Source organism: Diorhabda carinulata, chromosome 2, assembly GCF_026250575.1.
Source record: "Diorhabda carinulata isolate Delta chromosome 2, icDioCari1.1, whole genome shotgun sequence".
Lineage (NCBI taxonomy): Eukaryota > Metazoa > Arthropoda > Insecta > Coleoptera > Chrysomelidae > Diorhabda > Diorhabda carinulata.
Genome location: NC_079461.1, coordinates 16,525,922 through 16,541,885, shown reverse-complemented (window position 1 = coordinate 16,541,885; position 15,964 = coordinate 16,525,922). Strand labels below are relative to the sequence as shown.

General features: G+C 33.4%; 2 protein-coding genes across 3 annotated transcripts in view; one reads left to right on the top strand and one right to left on the bottom strand.

The window, feature by feature from the left end:
• LOC130890711 (dopamine D2-like receptor) overlaps positions 1–15,964 on the top strand; it is a 158,447-nt gene that overhangs the window by 46,609 nt on the left and 95,874 nt on the right. The window lies entirely within an intron of this gene.
• Positions 12,876–15,964, bottom strand: part of LOC130890704 (transient receptor potential channel pyrexia-like) — a 51,061-nt gene continuing 47,972 nt past the window's right edge. For both annotated transcript variants that reach the window (XM_057794936.1, XM_057794937.1), the window contains 3 exons: positions 15,149–15,409; positions 14,175–14,406; positions 12,876–13,415 (listed from right to left, as the gene is read on the bottom strand). In XM_057794936.1, coding sequence (XP_057650919.1) covers positions 13,363–13,415; positions 14,175–14,406; positions 15,149–15,409 — 546 coding nt within the window. In that variant the 3' untranslated portion in view covers positions 12,876–13,362. The remainder of the gene's footprint in view (positions 13,416–14,174; positions 14,407–15,148; positions 15,410–15,964) is intronic.

Genomic DNA, 15,964 nt, shown 5'->3' with positions numbered 1-15,964 from the left:
CAACTTTCTTTGAAAAGGGTATTGAAAAGCTTGTCCACAAATGCAAAAACAGTAATTTCGTGAAAGCTGTAATGTCCCTGAAATTAGAAAAAAAGTGTTTATATAGAACACAAAATACAATTTGAACTTCTGTTTCTATATTAAAATCGCGTTACGTTGTTGTCTTTAATTAAAATAATTTGACTTGTTCACGCCAGAATTAATTCAAAACTCATGAAAACTGGCAACGCTGTCCGACCAACCGACTACTGAGCGAATGGAAGAAATGAGATATATAATAAGTTCTGTTGTTAAAGCTATGTAAAAAATTTTCTTACAAATAAATGTTAATGTGAACGTGTTAATAATAACTATAATACAAAACATGGTCCTTACGAGCGGATTATAAACAAAACCAGTGAAAATTCGCAATAAACAATATATTATTAACAACTATAACCCAAAAACAATTTACCACGTGCTGCAAGCAACTATCAACGAGTGCAAAGTGATCGACCAAACAAGTAGTCGATACAATATCACGGCGACCAAACATCAACTCAACTGGCCGACTAGTTCAATTGCAAGAATCAGGCAGTTCGACCGAAATCAGAGTGAGTTTGTTCCAAATTATTTATTTCCGAATTTTTCTTTCCATTTGCGATTTCAAAGCTTCTCTGTTTGTGCTTGAACAATTTGATAATATAAAATGGCAGAACTTGGCAAACTAATAAAGAAAAGAGGTGTAATTAAAGCTCAGTTAACTATTTTCACAAAAGCGGTAAATGAATTTGCAACTATATCTAATTTAAGCCAAACAGAAGTTACAAAATTAAAAGATAGGTTACGTGATGCCGAAAATTATCTTGACGAATTCAAATCATATCAATTAGAAATAGAGTTACAGGATGATATAAATTTAGATGAGCAATTAATCGAACGAGGGAGATTTGAAAATTCATATTATGATGCAATCGCTGTTGCTAAAAACATTTTACAAAGCTACAATAATCACGATAATGATACAAATCTTAGCGTGATTTCAGACAAAGCTTGTTGTAAAAACGAGGGTATAAAGCTTCCGGATATATCACTTCCTAAATTCAGTGGAAACTTTGAAGATTGGTTAGAATTCAGGGACACATATAAATGCCTTATTCATGATAGTAAAAAATTAGATAATATTCAAAAATTTTATTACTTGCGAAGTGCACTAGGAGGAACAGCAGCGGCGTCCATTTCCAAAATCAAATATACGGCCGACAATTATGAAGTGGCATGGGCCACAATTTCAAAAAGATTTGACAATACTAAAAAATTAATATATGAACATATTAGAGCTATTTTTTCATTAGAAAATATACAAAAACCGACAGCTGAAAAACTACAAAATTTAGCTGACGATATTCACAAACATTTGGGATCTATTGAACAATTGGGGCAAAATATAACTAATTGGGATCCTCTACTAATTTTTTGGATTACTAATAAATTAGATACTAGCTCAAACCTTGAATGGGAAAGGGAAAATAGAGATCAGGAAGAATTGCCAAAGTTAGATAAATTCCTACAATTTTTACAAAAACGTTCCAATTTTCTTAATATGTTAGAATCAAAGAACAGTCTCAGTTTAAATAAATCAGATTCAAAATTTAGTAATGAGGAAAATAAATTCAATAAACAAAGTAGAGTAAGGTCATTGACCTCAAGTACATATACATGCTCCTATTGCAAGAAAGAGCATTCAATATATCGTTGTGCAGAGTTTCTCGGATTAACAATAACACAAAAAAAAGATTTTGTCAAAAAATCAAATCTTTGCCATAACTGTTTGCGTTCGGGTCACTCTGTCAAACAGTGTAAATTAGGGCCTTGCAAAGTGTGTAAAGCTTGGCACAATACAATTTTGCATGAAAAACTCGAGATAGCGGACAACGCGAGCTCAAGTTCCGCAGCACTAAGCAGTGGCGTAGTGGTACCAGCGGCGGGGCAGGTGCTATTATCTACCGCCTGTTTACTCATTTCAGACAATTTCAATAATTTTCACAAAGCAAGAGCGTTATTAGATTGTGGTTCTCAAACTTCCTTTATAACGGAGGATTTGCAAAAGCGTTTGAATATTGCGACACATAAAACAGATCTTTCAATTTTCGGAATTTCAAACAATATTTCAAAGGTCAGTAAAAGGTGTAAGGTTTCATTTAAAGCTATACATACCAATTTTAAAGCGCATGGCAATTGTTATATTCTGAAAGAGATTACAAGTGTGATGCCGTGTTGTCGAATCAACACGCAATCTTGGGCGATTCCAGGTGATCTAAAGCTAGCTGATCCACAATTCAATATTCCCGGACCAGTAGACATGCTCATTGGCGCGGACCTATTTTGGACAATTTTAAGCAATAACAAAATTTCGTTAGGAAAAAATATGCCGCTATTAATTGATACAGTGCTAGGTTGGGTTGTATCTGGGCAAATAAGTACTAACAACGTTGAAAAGGCTTCTTGTAATTTAAGTATAAACCAGGAATTATTAAATTCAATAGCCAAATTTTGGGAAATCGAGGAAATATCTAGCACGCGACAACTTTCTCCAGATGAACAATTCTGCGAGGACAATTTCATCAAAACTACTACCAGAGACGCGAACGGACGTTTTACAGTCACTATACCTTTGAAGCAACAACCTTCTAGTTTAGGTGAGTCGAAAGCTCAAGCCGAAAAACGTTTCTATGCATTAGAACGAAAATTCAGGAGAGATCCAATGCTGCACAGCAGATATATACAATTTATGAACGAGTATAAAGAGCTAGGCCATATGACAATTTGTAACGGCAATGATTCAAGCTTCGAATATTTCATGCCGCATCACGGAGTTTTGAGAGAAGAGAGTTTGACCACAAAACTACGGGTAGTTTTCGATGCATCAGCGCCCTCTAGCAACGGTCTATCCTTCAACAATATTCAAGTCATTGGACCCGTTTTACAAGACGATTTACTATCAATAGTCTTAAGGTTTAGGAAATATAACTATGTAGTTTCGGCAGACATAGTTAAAATGTACCGGCAAATTTCAATAACGCCCGAGCAAAGGCATTTGCAAAAAATTGTATGGCGCGAAAATCCGAGTGATAACCTGGAAGTCTACCAGCTAAATACCGTTACATACGGGCAAGCCTCTGCCAGTTATCTTGCAATACGCTGTTTAGCTAAACTCGCTGAGGATATTCAAGAAATGAACCCGGAAATAGCCGAAATCATTAAGCACGACTTTTATGTAGATGACCTGTTAACAGGTGCACCTACACTTGAGCATGCGCAATACATATGTAAAGCGATAAGTGACACTCTTAAATCGGGATGTTTCGCACTCCGAAAATGGTGCTCTAACGACACCAACGCGCTCAAAAATATAAGTTCAAATGATTTAAAATCCGATATACTAGAATTTGCGCATGATGGCAAAACAAAAACATTAGGCTTGATATGGGTTTGCAATAACGATAAGCTTCAATATAAAATTCATACCAATCCTATAGGTACAAAGGTCACAAAACGCACAATTTTATCTACTATATCAAAAATATTCGACATCCTTGGTTTACTAAGCCCATGTACTATTATCGCAAAAATGATAATGCAAAAATTATGGGAAAATAAATTAGCTTGGGATGACGCTATTCCAAAAGCTATATCTGAAAATTGGGTAAGGTTGGAGAAGGAGCTTCTTATTTTGAACGATCTTGAGTTAAACAGACAAGCTATTTGCAAGAATGCTGTTGAATTACAACTGCATGGTTTCGCTGACGCTTCGGAAAAGGCTTACGGAGCCTGTGTTTATTTGAGAAGTATTGATTCCGATCAAAAGGTTCATGTATCCCTGTTATGCGCCAAAGCAAAGGTGGCACCTATAAAAACAATACCAATCCCGCGGTTGGAATTATGCGCAGCATTGCTTCTAGCCCGCCTAACAGATAAAGCTAAAACTGCTTTAAAAATTCAATTCAAATCTTTCACACTTTGGTCGGACTCAACTATAACTCTAGCTTGGGTACGCACAAGCCCGAATCTGCTAAAAACATTCACGGCCCATAGAGTGGCAGAAATTCAGTCTCTCACTAAACACGCCGATTGGAGGCACATCCCCACCCACGATAATCCAGCAGATATTGCTTCAAGGGGAATATATCCTAGTCAAATTTTAAACTCTGATTTGTGGTGGCGCGGCCCTACTTGGCTAGCTAAGGACCCAAGTTTTTGGCCCAATGACAAGCTGGAGGTGGTTCATGATTTACCTGAACTTAAATCCAGTCTTCTGACCAATGTTGCGCCCCCTACTCTGAGTTTTCCCTTTGAACGTTTCTCAAATTTCTAAAGAATGCAACGAACAATGGCATACATTTTACGATTTAAGGATAATTGTCTTCAGAGAAATCGCAGAAGAGGCGGTTCTCTTACAGTACAGGAGTTAAGTTATTCTCTAAAATGTCTCATTCGAATTTGTCAATCTCAATCGTATTCTACCGAAATTGAAACATTGAAAAATAACAAGCCTTTGAGCTCCCATAGTAATCTATTAAGTCTTAGTCCCTTTCTAGAACCCGATGGTTTGCTACGCGTAGGAGGGCGACTAAAACATTCAAATTACTCCTTTGACAAAAGGCATCCAATTTTGATCAATTCAAAGCATCATTTTTCAAAGCTACTATTTTTACAAGAACATGAACGCCTATTGCATGGCGGCCCTCAGCTGCTCTTAAGCACTATAAGAGAAAATTACTGGGTTATATCCGGTAGAAATCTTGCACGAAAGACTGTTAAGAATTGTGTGAAATGCTTCAAATTCAATGCTAAAACCATACAGCCAATTATGGCCAACTTACCGCGCGATAGAACTAATCCTTCTAGTGCATTTTCAATAGTGGGAGTTGATTACGCGGGGCCATTTATGATTAACGATAAGAAAGGTAGAGGTTGTCGTTTAAGTAAATGTTATATTGGCGTATTTATTTGTTTATCAACTAAAGCAGTCCATTTGGAATTGATTTCTAGCCTTTCTTCAGAATCATTTATTCAAGCGCTATATCGTTTTGTCTCTAGACGAGGCAAACCATCAAAAATATTGTCCGACAATGGAACAAGCTTCGTCGGGGCACAGCGAGAGCTAAAGGATTTTCTAAAACATGGCAGCAACACTATAATCGAGAAATGTAGCTCTCAGAATATAGAGTGGAGGTTTATACCACCCTACTCTCCTCATTTCGGAGGTTTGTGGGAAGCAGCTGTCAAAAGCGTAAAGCATCATTTAAGGCGCGTTTTGACCCAAGTTCATTTATCATTTGAAGAATTTGCCACAGTTCTCGCACAAATCGAGGCGATTTTGAATTCGCGTCCTTTATGCCCACTGAGCTCTGATCCCAACGATTTTGGACCTCTTACCCCAGCTCACTTCTTGATTGGAAGACCAATAATTGCAGCACCTGATCAAGATGTCACCGACATAAAAATGAATCGACTTTCCAGATTTCAGCTCGTACAACAATTAGCACAGCACTTCTGGAACAGATGGAAATCTGAGTACATTGCGGAGCTCCAAAGACGCACCAAATGGAAGTCCAACCAAGGCCATCTAGTAGAAGATTCTCTCGTTTTAGTGAAAGGCGAGAACACTATGCCCACTCAGTGGTTATTAGGTAGAATCAGCAAGCTCCATAGAGGCCCTGACGGTATCGCGAGGGTCGCTTCTATAAGAACTCCCTCTGGAGAAATCATCAAAAGAAGCTTTCAAAAAATCTGCCCCCTTCCAGTTGACCTTTGAAAGCCATCCTTATGCTTTCAACGCGGGGAGTATGTTCACGCCAGAATTAATTCAAAACTCATGAAAACTGGCAACGCTGTCCGACCAACCGACTACTGAGCGAATGGAAGAAATGAGATATATAATAAGTTCTGTTGTTAAAGCTATGTAAAAAATTTTCTTACAAATAAATGTTAATGTGAACGTGTTAATAATAACTATAATACAAAACATGACTAATAAAAGTTTTTCTTGAATCACAGAGCAACAGCGATTTTATTAAAAAATCCTAATCTCTATACCTTGTACATTTTGTAAGCTGAAGGCCGTTAAGACATAAATACTTGCCACATTCAGACTATGCGGAAAACTTATCAAATTATCTCTGAGATCTGAGAAAACTCATCCATCTCTTAAATGTGGTTGAAATCCAAAGATTCCTGGTTTTTATCTCTAAAACGTTGACAGTAGAAAACAGAAAAAATTCATTTGAGATATGAATGTTCAACGATGGATTAGCTGTATTATCAAAAAACCGCTTCATATTTTGAAATAAGTGTAGTATATGGATGTTATGAAGAAGAAGAAGAATTATTTTTGTTTTATATAAATTATAAATTATCTGTATTGCCAAAAAAAAACAAATTAAATGATGTAAATAGATTAGATAACGAAATTAAATATACGGCAATCTTAAAATATGTAAAGATTGTATCAGTATCATTCAGAAAGTTATGTGACTAACAAATAGATGGCGCTGACATCAAATCCATATGACGTTTATGAAGTACTAACTTTCTAAAGTCATATTTCGTGTCATTTCGATTGGTCAAAAATTTATAGCGATTTTTTTCTATAAATTTATAGTTGTTTATTGAAAGTGTGTTAGTCTTATTCAAAAACATGACAAAATCATATTTCGAATCATCCTTTTTTATCCATTGAAATCGATATATTTAAATAAAATACAAGATGAGCTCAAGCGTCAACCATCCATAATATCTCGAGCAGTCTAATTTTATTTGAATTGAGAATAAAAATCTGGCGTGCACAAGACAATGATTCGACGTCCTGAATATAAATGAAGAAATTATAAAGAATCGTATTCATATTCTAAAAATAGGTTAAAGACTGAATCCCTATATATTTTTTGAATGAACCTCTTGTTTTTTTTTCTTCGAGAGCACGTAATTTGTTGTAAATAACGGTTATGATTTTATTTTTACACTTAAATAGGATAGCAAAATATGAATTAACCATTAGAAATTGATTCATTTTATAAAAAGAAGAAAGAGAATTCAAATTTTTTTGAAATATGGTGTGAACAAGTTTATGAACCGCGTATGAGTAAACATGGTACATACAGTCACCTTAAAAAGGTTTATGAAAAAATATTTTAAACAGAACTACTCAAATGTGAAAAAATAAATAATTGAGAATTTGAAAGGAAAACATCATATTACAGCTAGAGGGTGTGAAAATTATGATAAAACCGGCATCGATTAACACGTGGAAGTTATTCTCAGAATCTTGGGGTGCCTACTAGAGGGAGTATTTGAAAATATAAAACTAGAACGCATACTTTTCTGGTATGCACTTAATTAAGTGGAACTTTATATAAGAACATCGAATCTTGCGTATTTTTCGTTGCAGAAGGTCTAGTCTGTCTTTCCAAATAAGAGTTGGGATACAGTGAGAGCCTTGTTATGAAAAAAATTCTTCTGCTCAACCGATTTTTATATACTTGATGTTGTTTAAAAGATCTTCTGTCCAGCAATACCAAATATATAAATTCTATACAATTTCTTTAGCAATGTGAATGCTAGAGGGCGTTGGTTTATATATCTTACATAATGTGATTGATCTTTACAAAATACGCGGAATTTGCTAAAGAATTCTATCATTGCATATAAATTGTCACTCAATATAATTCGTTACCCACCCAGTACATTTAGGTATATTTAATGATTTTTCTTAGAGCTGTATATCCAATAAAAAAACAAAACTTTCTAGAATGCGAAATGATAAATCAACTTCAACAAATATATATCATACCAAACTCAAGTATAGTTCAGAATATTTATGTGATTCAGAAACTTTTTTATCAACAGGATTCAGTTTTGTACGCTCACGAGAATTTGATTTTTAGAAACACCTTGCGACTATATGCGTGGAGTAACGCATTAAAGGGTGAATTGGAGTCATGCTTTCTACGTGGAAATTTTTATTCATGACATTATAGACAAGAATATTCCATTAGAAGAAAAATATTTTTCTTCTGCTTTCATGTAAATGTGATACATGTGATAACTACTAGACGTGTTTAACAGAATGAGCTTTCAATTTTTCATTTTACTTTCAACATGTGGTTTTTTAATTAAACAAGCTCAATTAAACAACCTCCGATATCTCATTAATATTAACTTTATGAGTTATATAATTTAGGATGTAATTGAAGATAATTTAAAAAAAACTGTTGGTTTTTCGACAATAACTCGCTCAATTTACAAGCTATAAACATTTTTAAAAAAGCATTTTGTAGAAGATTCCAAGTATTTCAATATCATATTAATTAAAACTGTGTTCAACCTCCGATTTCGAGAAAAGTGCAGCTCAAAGTGGTTGCATAAGCTTCTAATTTTCATGATACGTCGATTTAAAAAAGCAACAATTTATAGATGATCGCAAAATGGTAACTGTGTTAATAATTTCCAAGGAAAATTATAATTTTTGATTTCAATGTGTATATGATACAATATTTTCGAGTATTAAAGGGAATTTTCTTTTACCAGAAAGAAGTAATGGTCCGTAAATCTTTAGAAAACGATCGGAAATACATTTTTGGGTCTCATCTCTTCGATGCAATTTGGCTTTGTGATGAAGAGTGTCGGAAAAGTATTTTATTGTACTCTCTCTTGTTTAAAAGCCGTGTTGTGCATTCAATAGTGAAAATATACAATGCTCTTCTCAAGCTCACTCTTTTGTGAGAAAAATTCGAATGAATAGTTTTCTAGGATATTCCCCCGGCAGCAATCGTTTTATACATTTTTTTATAGAAGCTTATTTCAAAATGATTTTTCTGACCGAAAATGACCAAGTTAATCTTTCATACTCCAACTGAGACAGTGTATTATTTTATTATTATTAATTTAACCCCTAAAATACCTGAAAATACTAGTTAATTCATAAGGACTTAAAAAACCAGAATAGGTAATTTTCCAGGCCACTCCAGACAATACTTCACCATTGTAAAAAGGATAAGAATCGGCCACCCAAGACTCACCTAGAGATATCTGATGTCTTCTACCGCCAGACTAATTTGTACCAGCTGTAGTTCCAAATTAAATCCTACTATTAAGTCTCTATATTTCTATTTGTGTCGTGAATTATTATTTTGTATACATTTACTAATCGAAACTTGTTATGGTAATTTCCAATATCCGGTTCAATTAACAACATCACTCCCATGTACCAGATACTTAACCCCTTTGATCACATCATGAATCACATAACAGTATCCTGGAAATATAAGGATTAAGGAGAATACACCGTCTAAATACGAGTGAAAACTAATTCTAAGCTTGCAGTGCAATGTAAATGCAAATTTGTTGAATACTGGAAATTATATACAGTGTGCAAAAGCAGAATGAAATAAATTCTGATTGCGGTACCTATTAATGAAACAACCCCGAAGTACGTTGAATATTTAGATTATGAACCTTCTTCGCGTGAAGTATAGCTTATTGAAAGATCATTTTGTATTCTCTATTCAAAAAATATTTCCGTTTCCAACTTTAACAAGCAATTAAGATAGAAAATACAGTAACGCAGCTAGGCATTGGCGTTAAGGGCCCTCGCGATAAGCGTAGAACACATAAGGGCGCACAAATGCCCTCGTTCAAAAATACAAGTGAAACAATAAAATTTGATCGATTAATAACAAAAGTATGAGAGTGAAAATCGCATCTTACACAACGAGTTGCATGCAATAAACATCAACGGAATCAATTATCAAATAACTCATTGAAGCATTCGCCCTAAAAACCAGCTGTTTAGCTATTTTCTTCGACATTAATCGAGCTTTTGACACTGCATGGAATGATTACATGGTCGGTGATTTTTATCTTCTCACAAATTCAGCCTTTCATCTATAACTTAGGACTGTTTAGGACTAACTTGTTTTTCGGATCTGAATTATCAGATTGAAGAATATTTTCTTTATTAATGTTTACGATTCGATGTTTTGGTAAACATTGGTAAACAGTGGAGATGATAAGGCCACGTGGATTGACGGTTTGTTAGATGTTAAACGATTTTTATACGAGGATGGAACATTATTTATAAAATATTGATTGCTCCTTGCATAAAGATCTTTTGCAATCGATATTGGAAGATTTATATTTCCATGAGATAAATTAGTTCAATCAAATCTGGCTACTGTGATAGTCCATTCATGTAACAAAGGGCTGAAGAATTGACGTTGTGAAGCTTACAAATTGAGTGGATATCCGGAGGTTAATTAAGCAATTTAGAATTATATGTATGTGAAAAAATAATATCTTATCCCTTTCTTTGGAATATATTTAGAAGGAAAATTTGCTACTTTATTGAATTACCTGATTTATATTATACCTCATGAAAGCTCTTCCGAATCTAACGGAAGATTACTTTTATTTTGGCAACAACATCTGTTCGATAATAGTAGCTTTCAGCTAACTTGATACAAGCAAAGAAATTTCTAGATAAATCAAGTAATTTCCTAGGAAACTGGGTAAATATTGTGCCATTTATCACAAATTCAACTGGGGAATACTACATTTCCTGGATCTGTAATGGGTATTTCCAGCATTCACGTCTTATTTAGAAACGAAAGGATGGAATAGAAAGAAAAAAGTGTTTTTACAATTATTGCAGAATGCCATTTGGAATTGAATTGCATGTGAAACGTAATGTATCTGTATTTTCTTCGTTGAAATATTGAGACATTTTGATGTGAATTAACCAATTTTATATCGAGTACAGGTATGGAAAAATATGGTTCACGATATAATAAATACTACCGGTTAAAAGTTCATCTTCATATTGTTGAGATCGGAACGGTGTTTACCAACCAAAAATAATACCAACCGTGAATTATTTCTTTGGTGTTTGTGATTGTAGTTTAGTCCCAACATCTTGTGATTGTAGTTTACGTGGAAGTCGTCCTAATTTAGTGAAAAGTAAAAAGTGTTGTTGTCGATAGAAAATGTTCAGGGAGGCCTCGACAAACCACAATGGCTGAAGATAAACATTGTATTGATTAGTAAACCTGTATAGCGTTCGAAGGTGCAGAAATTTTTCTTAAAACTTCGAAATAAAATGTTGTAGTGGGCTAAAAAACATGAAAAGTTTTATTGCTTTGGAGACAAATCGACTTGAGACCTAATGAAAAGTGAAGGAAAAAAAGAGGCTATAAAAATATTGTACGTTTTAGCTAGCGCCTAATCTCTCAGATTAAGTCGTTGGGGGACAAATTGGAGAGTGAAGTCAGAAAGCAATCTCCTACAACTTCACATCTTCGGAATATCCTGAAAATTTTGATTTTTCAGCTTTCCGTCTTCCTCGGTTAGGTTAGGTTAAGTTTTACCCTATTTTCCTGTGTCAATAATCCATCAGGGTTGCCATATCTCACAACTTAGTAGCAGCTCTCGTAGAAATCAAATTGTTTCCATTAAGTAAATTTGGCAATCATTCAGTGCTTATCAAAGTATTCAGTACGAAACTTATGCAGAATTTATGCAAATATTTGAACTTCATTATTTTTGCTATAGTGTATCGTATGAGGGTTAATACTAAATTTTCATTAATTTACAGCCCTGCAGGCAGAAATATTATTTTATTGTTAATCGCAAAGTCTATTTCCTAATTGACAATGGTTCATGAAAAGAGCTTAAAATTGATCTCATATATCGTAAAATTATACGCAATAACTTTTCATTATACGAACAGTATGCAATTAAATTCTTATATTACTTGCCTTATTTCGAACTCTTGATTCTTCTTTTAACTGGAACAGCTAGTTTATTGGGAAATCTTACTGCCCATTAAAACCTCACAGATCATTTCTCAAGTTCTAAGTGGAGTAAAAGTTCATCCATAAGTAAATTATGTGAAATTCACTCTCAGATGTTTTTATCAAAAATCCGATTTATATCGATTGTTAATAGGCAAGAAACCAGCGATAGAAAACGTTAAAACTGTGGAATTTTGTTAATCAACGTCGATTTTTATGAAAATTTTGATTTGAGATCTACTTTTCAAAATATACCCTGTTCCGAAGGAATGAAAACTATCTCTTATTGTAAAAATTTTGAAAATCTTCGATTTTAGGATATATTTGAGTAAAATAGAATTTAAATGAATTATTAGTAGATCTATTCATATTCTTGAACAAGTTTATGATTGATCAGATTCACGCATCACCTAATTATATGAAAAGTGAAAAATTAATTTGAAAGATTCTTTTAAAATTGGAAAGGATTCAAAAGTGTATTTATATTGAATTGAGAATATTTCGTCAGTATTTTTAAGAAGTGTTGCTTTTCAAATATTTTAACACTTATAAAACTCACCTTCGATGAATTTAAAAATTGCAGTTAAAACTTTTTTACTGAAATAATAAAAAAATAAGAATGAAAATATTTTTAAAATCAATAAATTAATTTAGAATATAATATAAAAAACAGTTTTGAATAATTATATTTCATCATCATTAATATCTTCTTTCCCATCTCGATCGTGCCAGCTATTGCTCGATTGTACGCGCTCTTTTTTTGCAATGCTCCAAAATTCATGCTCAGAAATTTTGAAAAAAAAAAAAAATCAATAACTCGCTCAATTTTCAAGCTAGAAACTTTTCTTACAAATCATTTTATAGTAAATTCAAGCATTTCAACGTTATATCAATCAAAACTGTTTTCAACCCCCGGTTTCGAGAAGGGTTCAACTCAAAGGCGTCGCATAAGGCACATTTGGTACTTTGAACTAATTTATCTCCTTCACTTCTAACGATTCATAGATTTAAAAAAGCTCACAGTTTTTGGAAAGAAAATTCCTACAATTAATATTTAAAACATTTTCTTGGTTTATTTAGGAAAAATTTATATATAAAATGAGAGATCGGCAACGATTTCTCAATCCTCCGAGGTCCAGCTCGGCTCAGCGCATTCTCAAGCAAGCGCAGTATAGATAAAGTGTCACGAACGAGAGAGAAAATGAATATTGTCGTTTCTATATAACACTCGACTTTCTTCTTATTATTTCAGTAGCAGTAATTAGGTTGAGAGAAATATAATGAAATTACACGAAAAACCAGTACAAAGTATAAATAAAAGAACGAGAAAAATCTTAGAACTAAGAAATTACATTTCAACAGATAATTCACGACAAAAAAAGTTTCGAAATTTCCAAATCGCTTGAGGTCACTTTAAGAAATATTAATGTTCTAAATTAACTTCATCGTTTTTCTTACTAATGATACAAACTGTTTAAAATTAATTGTCGTCTTAAAGTTTCCATCAAGAAGAATTCTTCGAATTAGTTAATTTTCAATATTCTTCTCCAAATTGCTTTTGCCCTTTTGCTATAGCAGTGATCGAATCTGAAAACGAGTACCGAATGTAGAATATCGTCGGCCTAATTATTAGGAAGCTTAATTTCATATAATATCGAAAATAAAAACAGGAAAATTGTTAAAAGTAACAGGACTGTATCCCCTGAAACACAGAATTCCTTACTTTGTTTATAACTTGCTAGATAGCGAGAAAAAAATTTAATTGATTTGGGTCATCAATTAAAAAAAATTAGATAAATAATTTTGCTTCAGACCGTTTGAAGAAACACTAAAAAATAAAGACTATGCTAAACAAGTATCAATTGCGATGGAAAGAGACATTTTTGGATGGTTATTGGCAATTTGCCTCAATAATAAAATATACCCAATAATTGACATATCACTTATTACCAGCTCCTTAGTTCAATGTACTGATAAATCCGCTATATCAAAAATTTTACATTCCTCTATTGAATATTTAGCACCAACCCGAGTAGATGTAGATGTGATCGATGGATTTTATTATTTGTATCATTTAGGCCTTTTAATTCCGTAAACGTTTTATAAAATTGTAGACATGATCACCATTAATTAAAGATGTCGAAAGATGTAATGGGAATGAAATAGATGCACTTTTTAAGGTTGATCTCTCGTAAAAGGGTGGGTGGATGAAATTTAGATATACCCAGTATATAAATGATTATACGTTATACCATCAATTTTATCTAAATTACTACTTTAAATTATATTATTTCCAAAAAGACACAGTTTTCACAGTTAATCATATTTCCCTAGAACATGTCTTACCAATAATCCTCCTGGGAATTTTGTGTTTTCTTTGGAAATCTGCTGAAGATTTGACCTCGAACTGCGTGTTAATATAATTTCTCCTAACAACAAGCCGCTTTATTATCTCCGGTATATATTTGGAATTCATTTGTTTGGAGGAAAGTACTTTTTCCAATTGATGTAAAAATTCGCTTTGTTTTTCTAATTTTTTTGCTCGACCCCTGCGATGAAGTTCCTGGATATCACTTACCTTGAAACAACGAAATAAGATTTTGTCAACAAGTTCATTTTACGAAATTCCAATGAGGATTTTCTGGTTTACACAATTGATTATTTTATTAAAAAACGATTTTGACATTCGTTTATATGTGTGCTTAGTCGAATTCCCTAGTAATATTAAATATTGAAGCGTTTATACGAGGAATCTCAAACTGAAGATATCAGCATTTATTAATCTGATCTACCAGAGCTCCCATTGTCATGGTGGAGAATGATTCATCTTATGAGATTGGTTTCCCTGATGTTTTCGAACCCTTGCTGGTGTACTATTCAGAATCTACCATTCGATGTTCGACATGCTCAATCCGTGTAGAGCCAAAGTTCATGAAAATGTTAAATATTGTTTTTTTGAATAAATATGAATAAATATTAACATTTAAGCTTGAACCTTCTTTTTGATATTTCAACTTTAACATCGAACTTTTTTTCTATGGTTAATGATGTTTCTACAAGTGAAGTTGATTCCTTTCTTTGTCTATAATTTTGTCTTAAAGGGGTTCAAGATTTTTCCGTTGTCTGTGTTATCTTCAGTCTCTGTCAGTGTAATTCCGAGTGTTGGTATAGAGCTAGTTTTTACAGTGTGTTTTGTGGAATCAATATCACCTACCCAAACCAGAACCATAGTTAACCATTTTACAAATATCCCATCATTTTATTTTTTATAAGAGTTCGACTTTTCTTGTGACATAAGATGTTAGTTATGGTCAACTTACCGCTACTCCTACCATGAGGTTCATCAGTACAATACTTGTTAAAATTATGAAGATCAAAAAAATAAAACGAGACGTAGCTGGTAGTATTTGAGGAGAACCATCATCTTCGTTGAACATATCACTGTATTCAAATTCTCCCATCATCATAACTGTAGTTTTTACCAAGGCTCTCCAAGGATCCTTGAATTGCGGAAATGCGTGGAACTGTATAGCGAAGCTCATAGTAAAACCAAGAAGAAGACATACGTAGGCAAGCAATACCTGAAAAAAAATATTGGAAGAACGTGTTGATAAGAATTGACATAAACCAAAATACCAAATTTGATATGTATCAAAGTGTTAAGGGCATTGATGGATGGAAAAATAATATTTGGACATAGCGTTGGGTCTGATTTTATTTCGGACTTAAGGACAATTTAATGAAGAAATAAACAATTATTGTAGATAGGACAAGCTGAAGAGCTGTGAAGAAATTGATTTTTTTTCTAAATTTTGGCCCTTACTTTGATGCTCAATCACTCCCCAGGGGTGCAATTTGGTATAGTTCTTCTAATATCAATTGCAGAAGACATTTATATGAGGAACAATCAATATTTCATGAATTTATCCCTGTATAAAATTTGGTAAGCATCTAACAAACCGTCAGTCTACGTGAACTTGATGAATTTGTGTAAAAATTCATTATCTCCACTTTACTAATGAAAACATTGAATCGTAACATAAGTGAATTTCTATTGGCCGAAGCTGTCGGTAGGCGTATGTACACAATTTCTTCGAAATATTCCTGCCAGACAGTCTGCGATAAGCAGTGGCGTC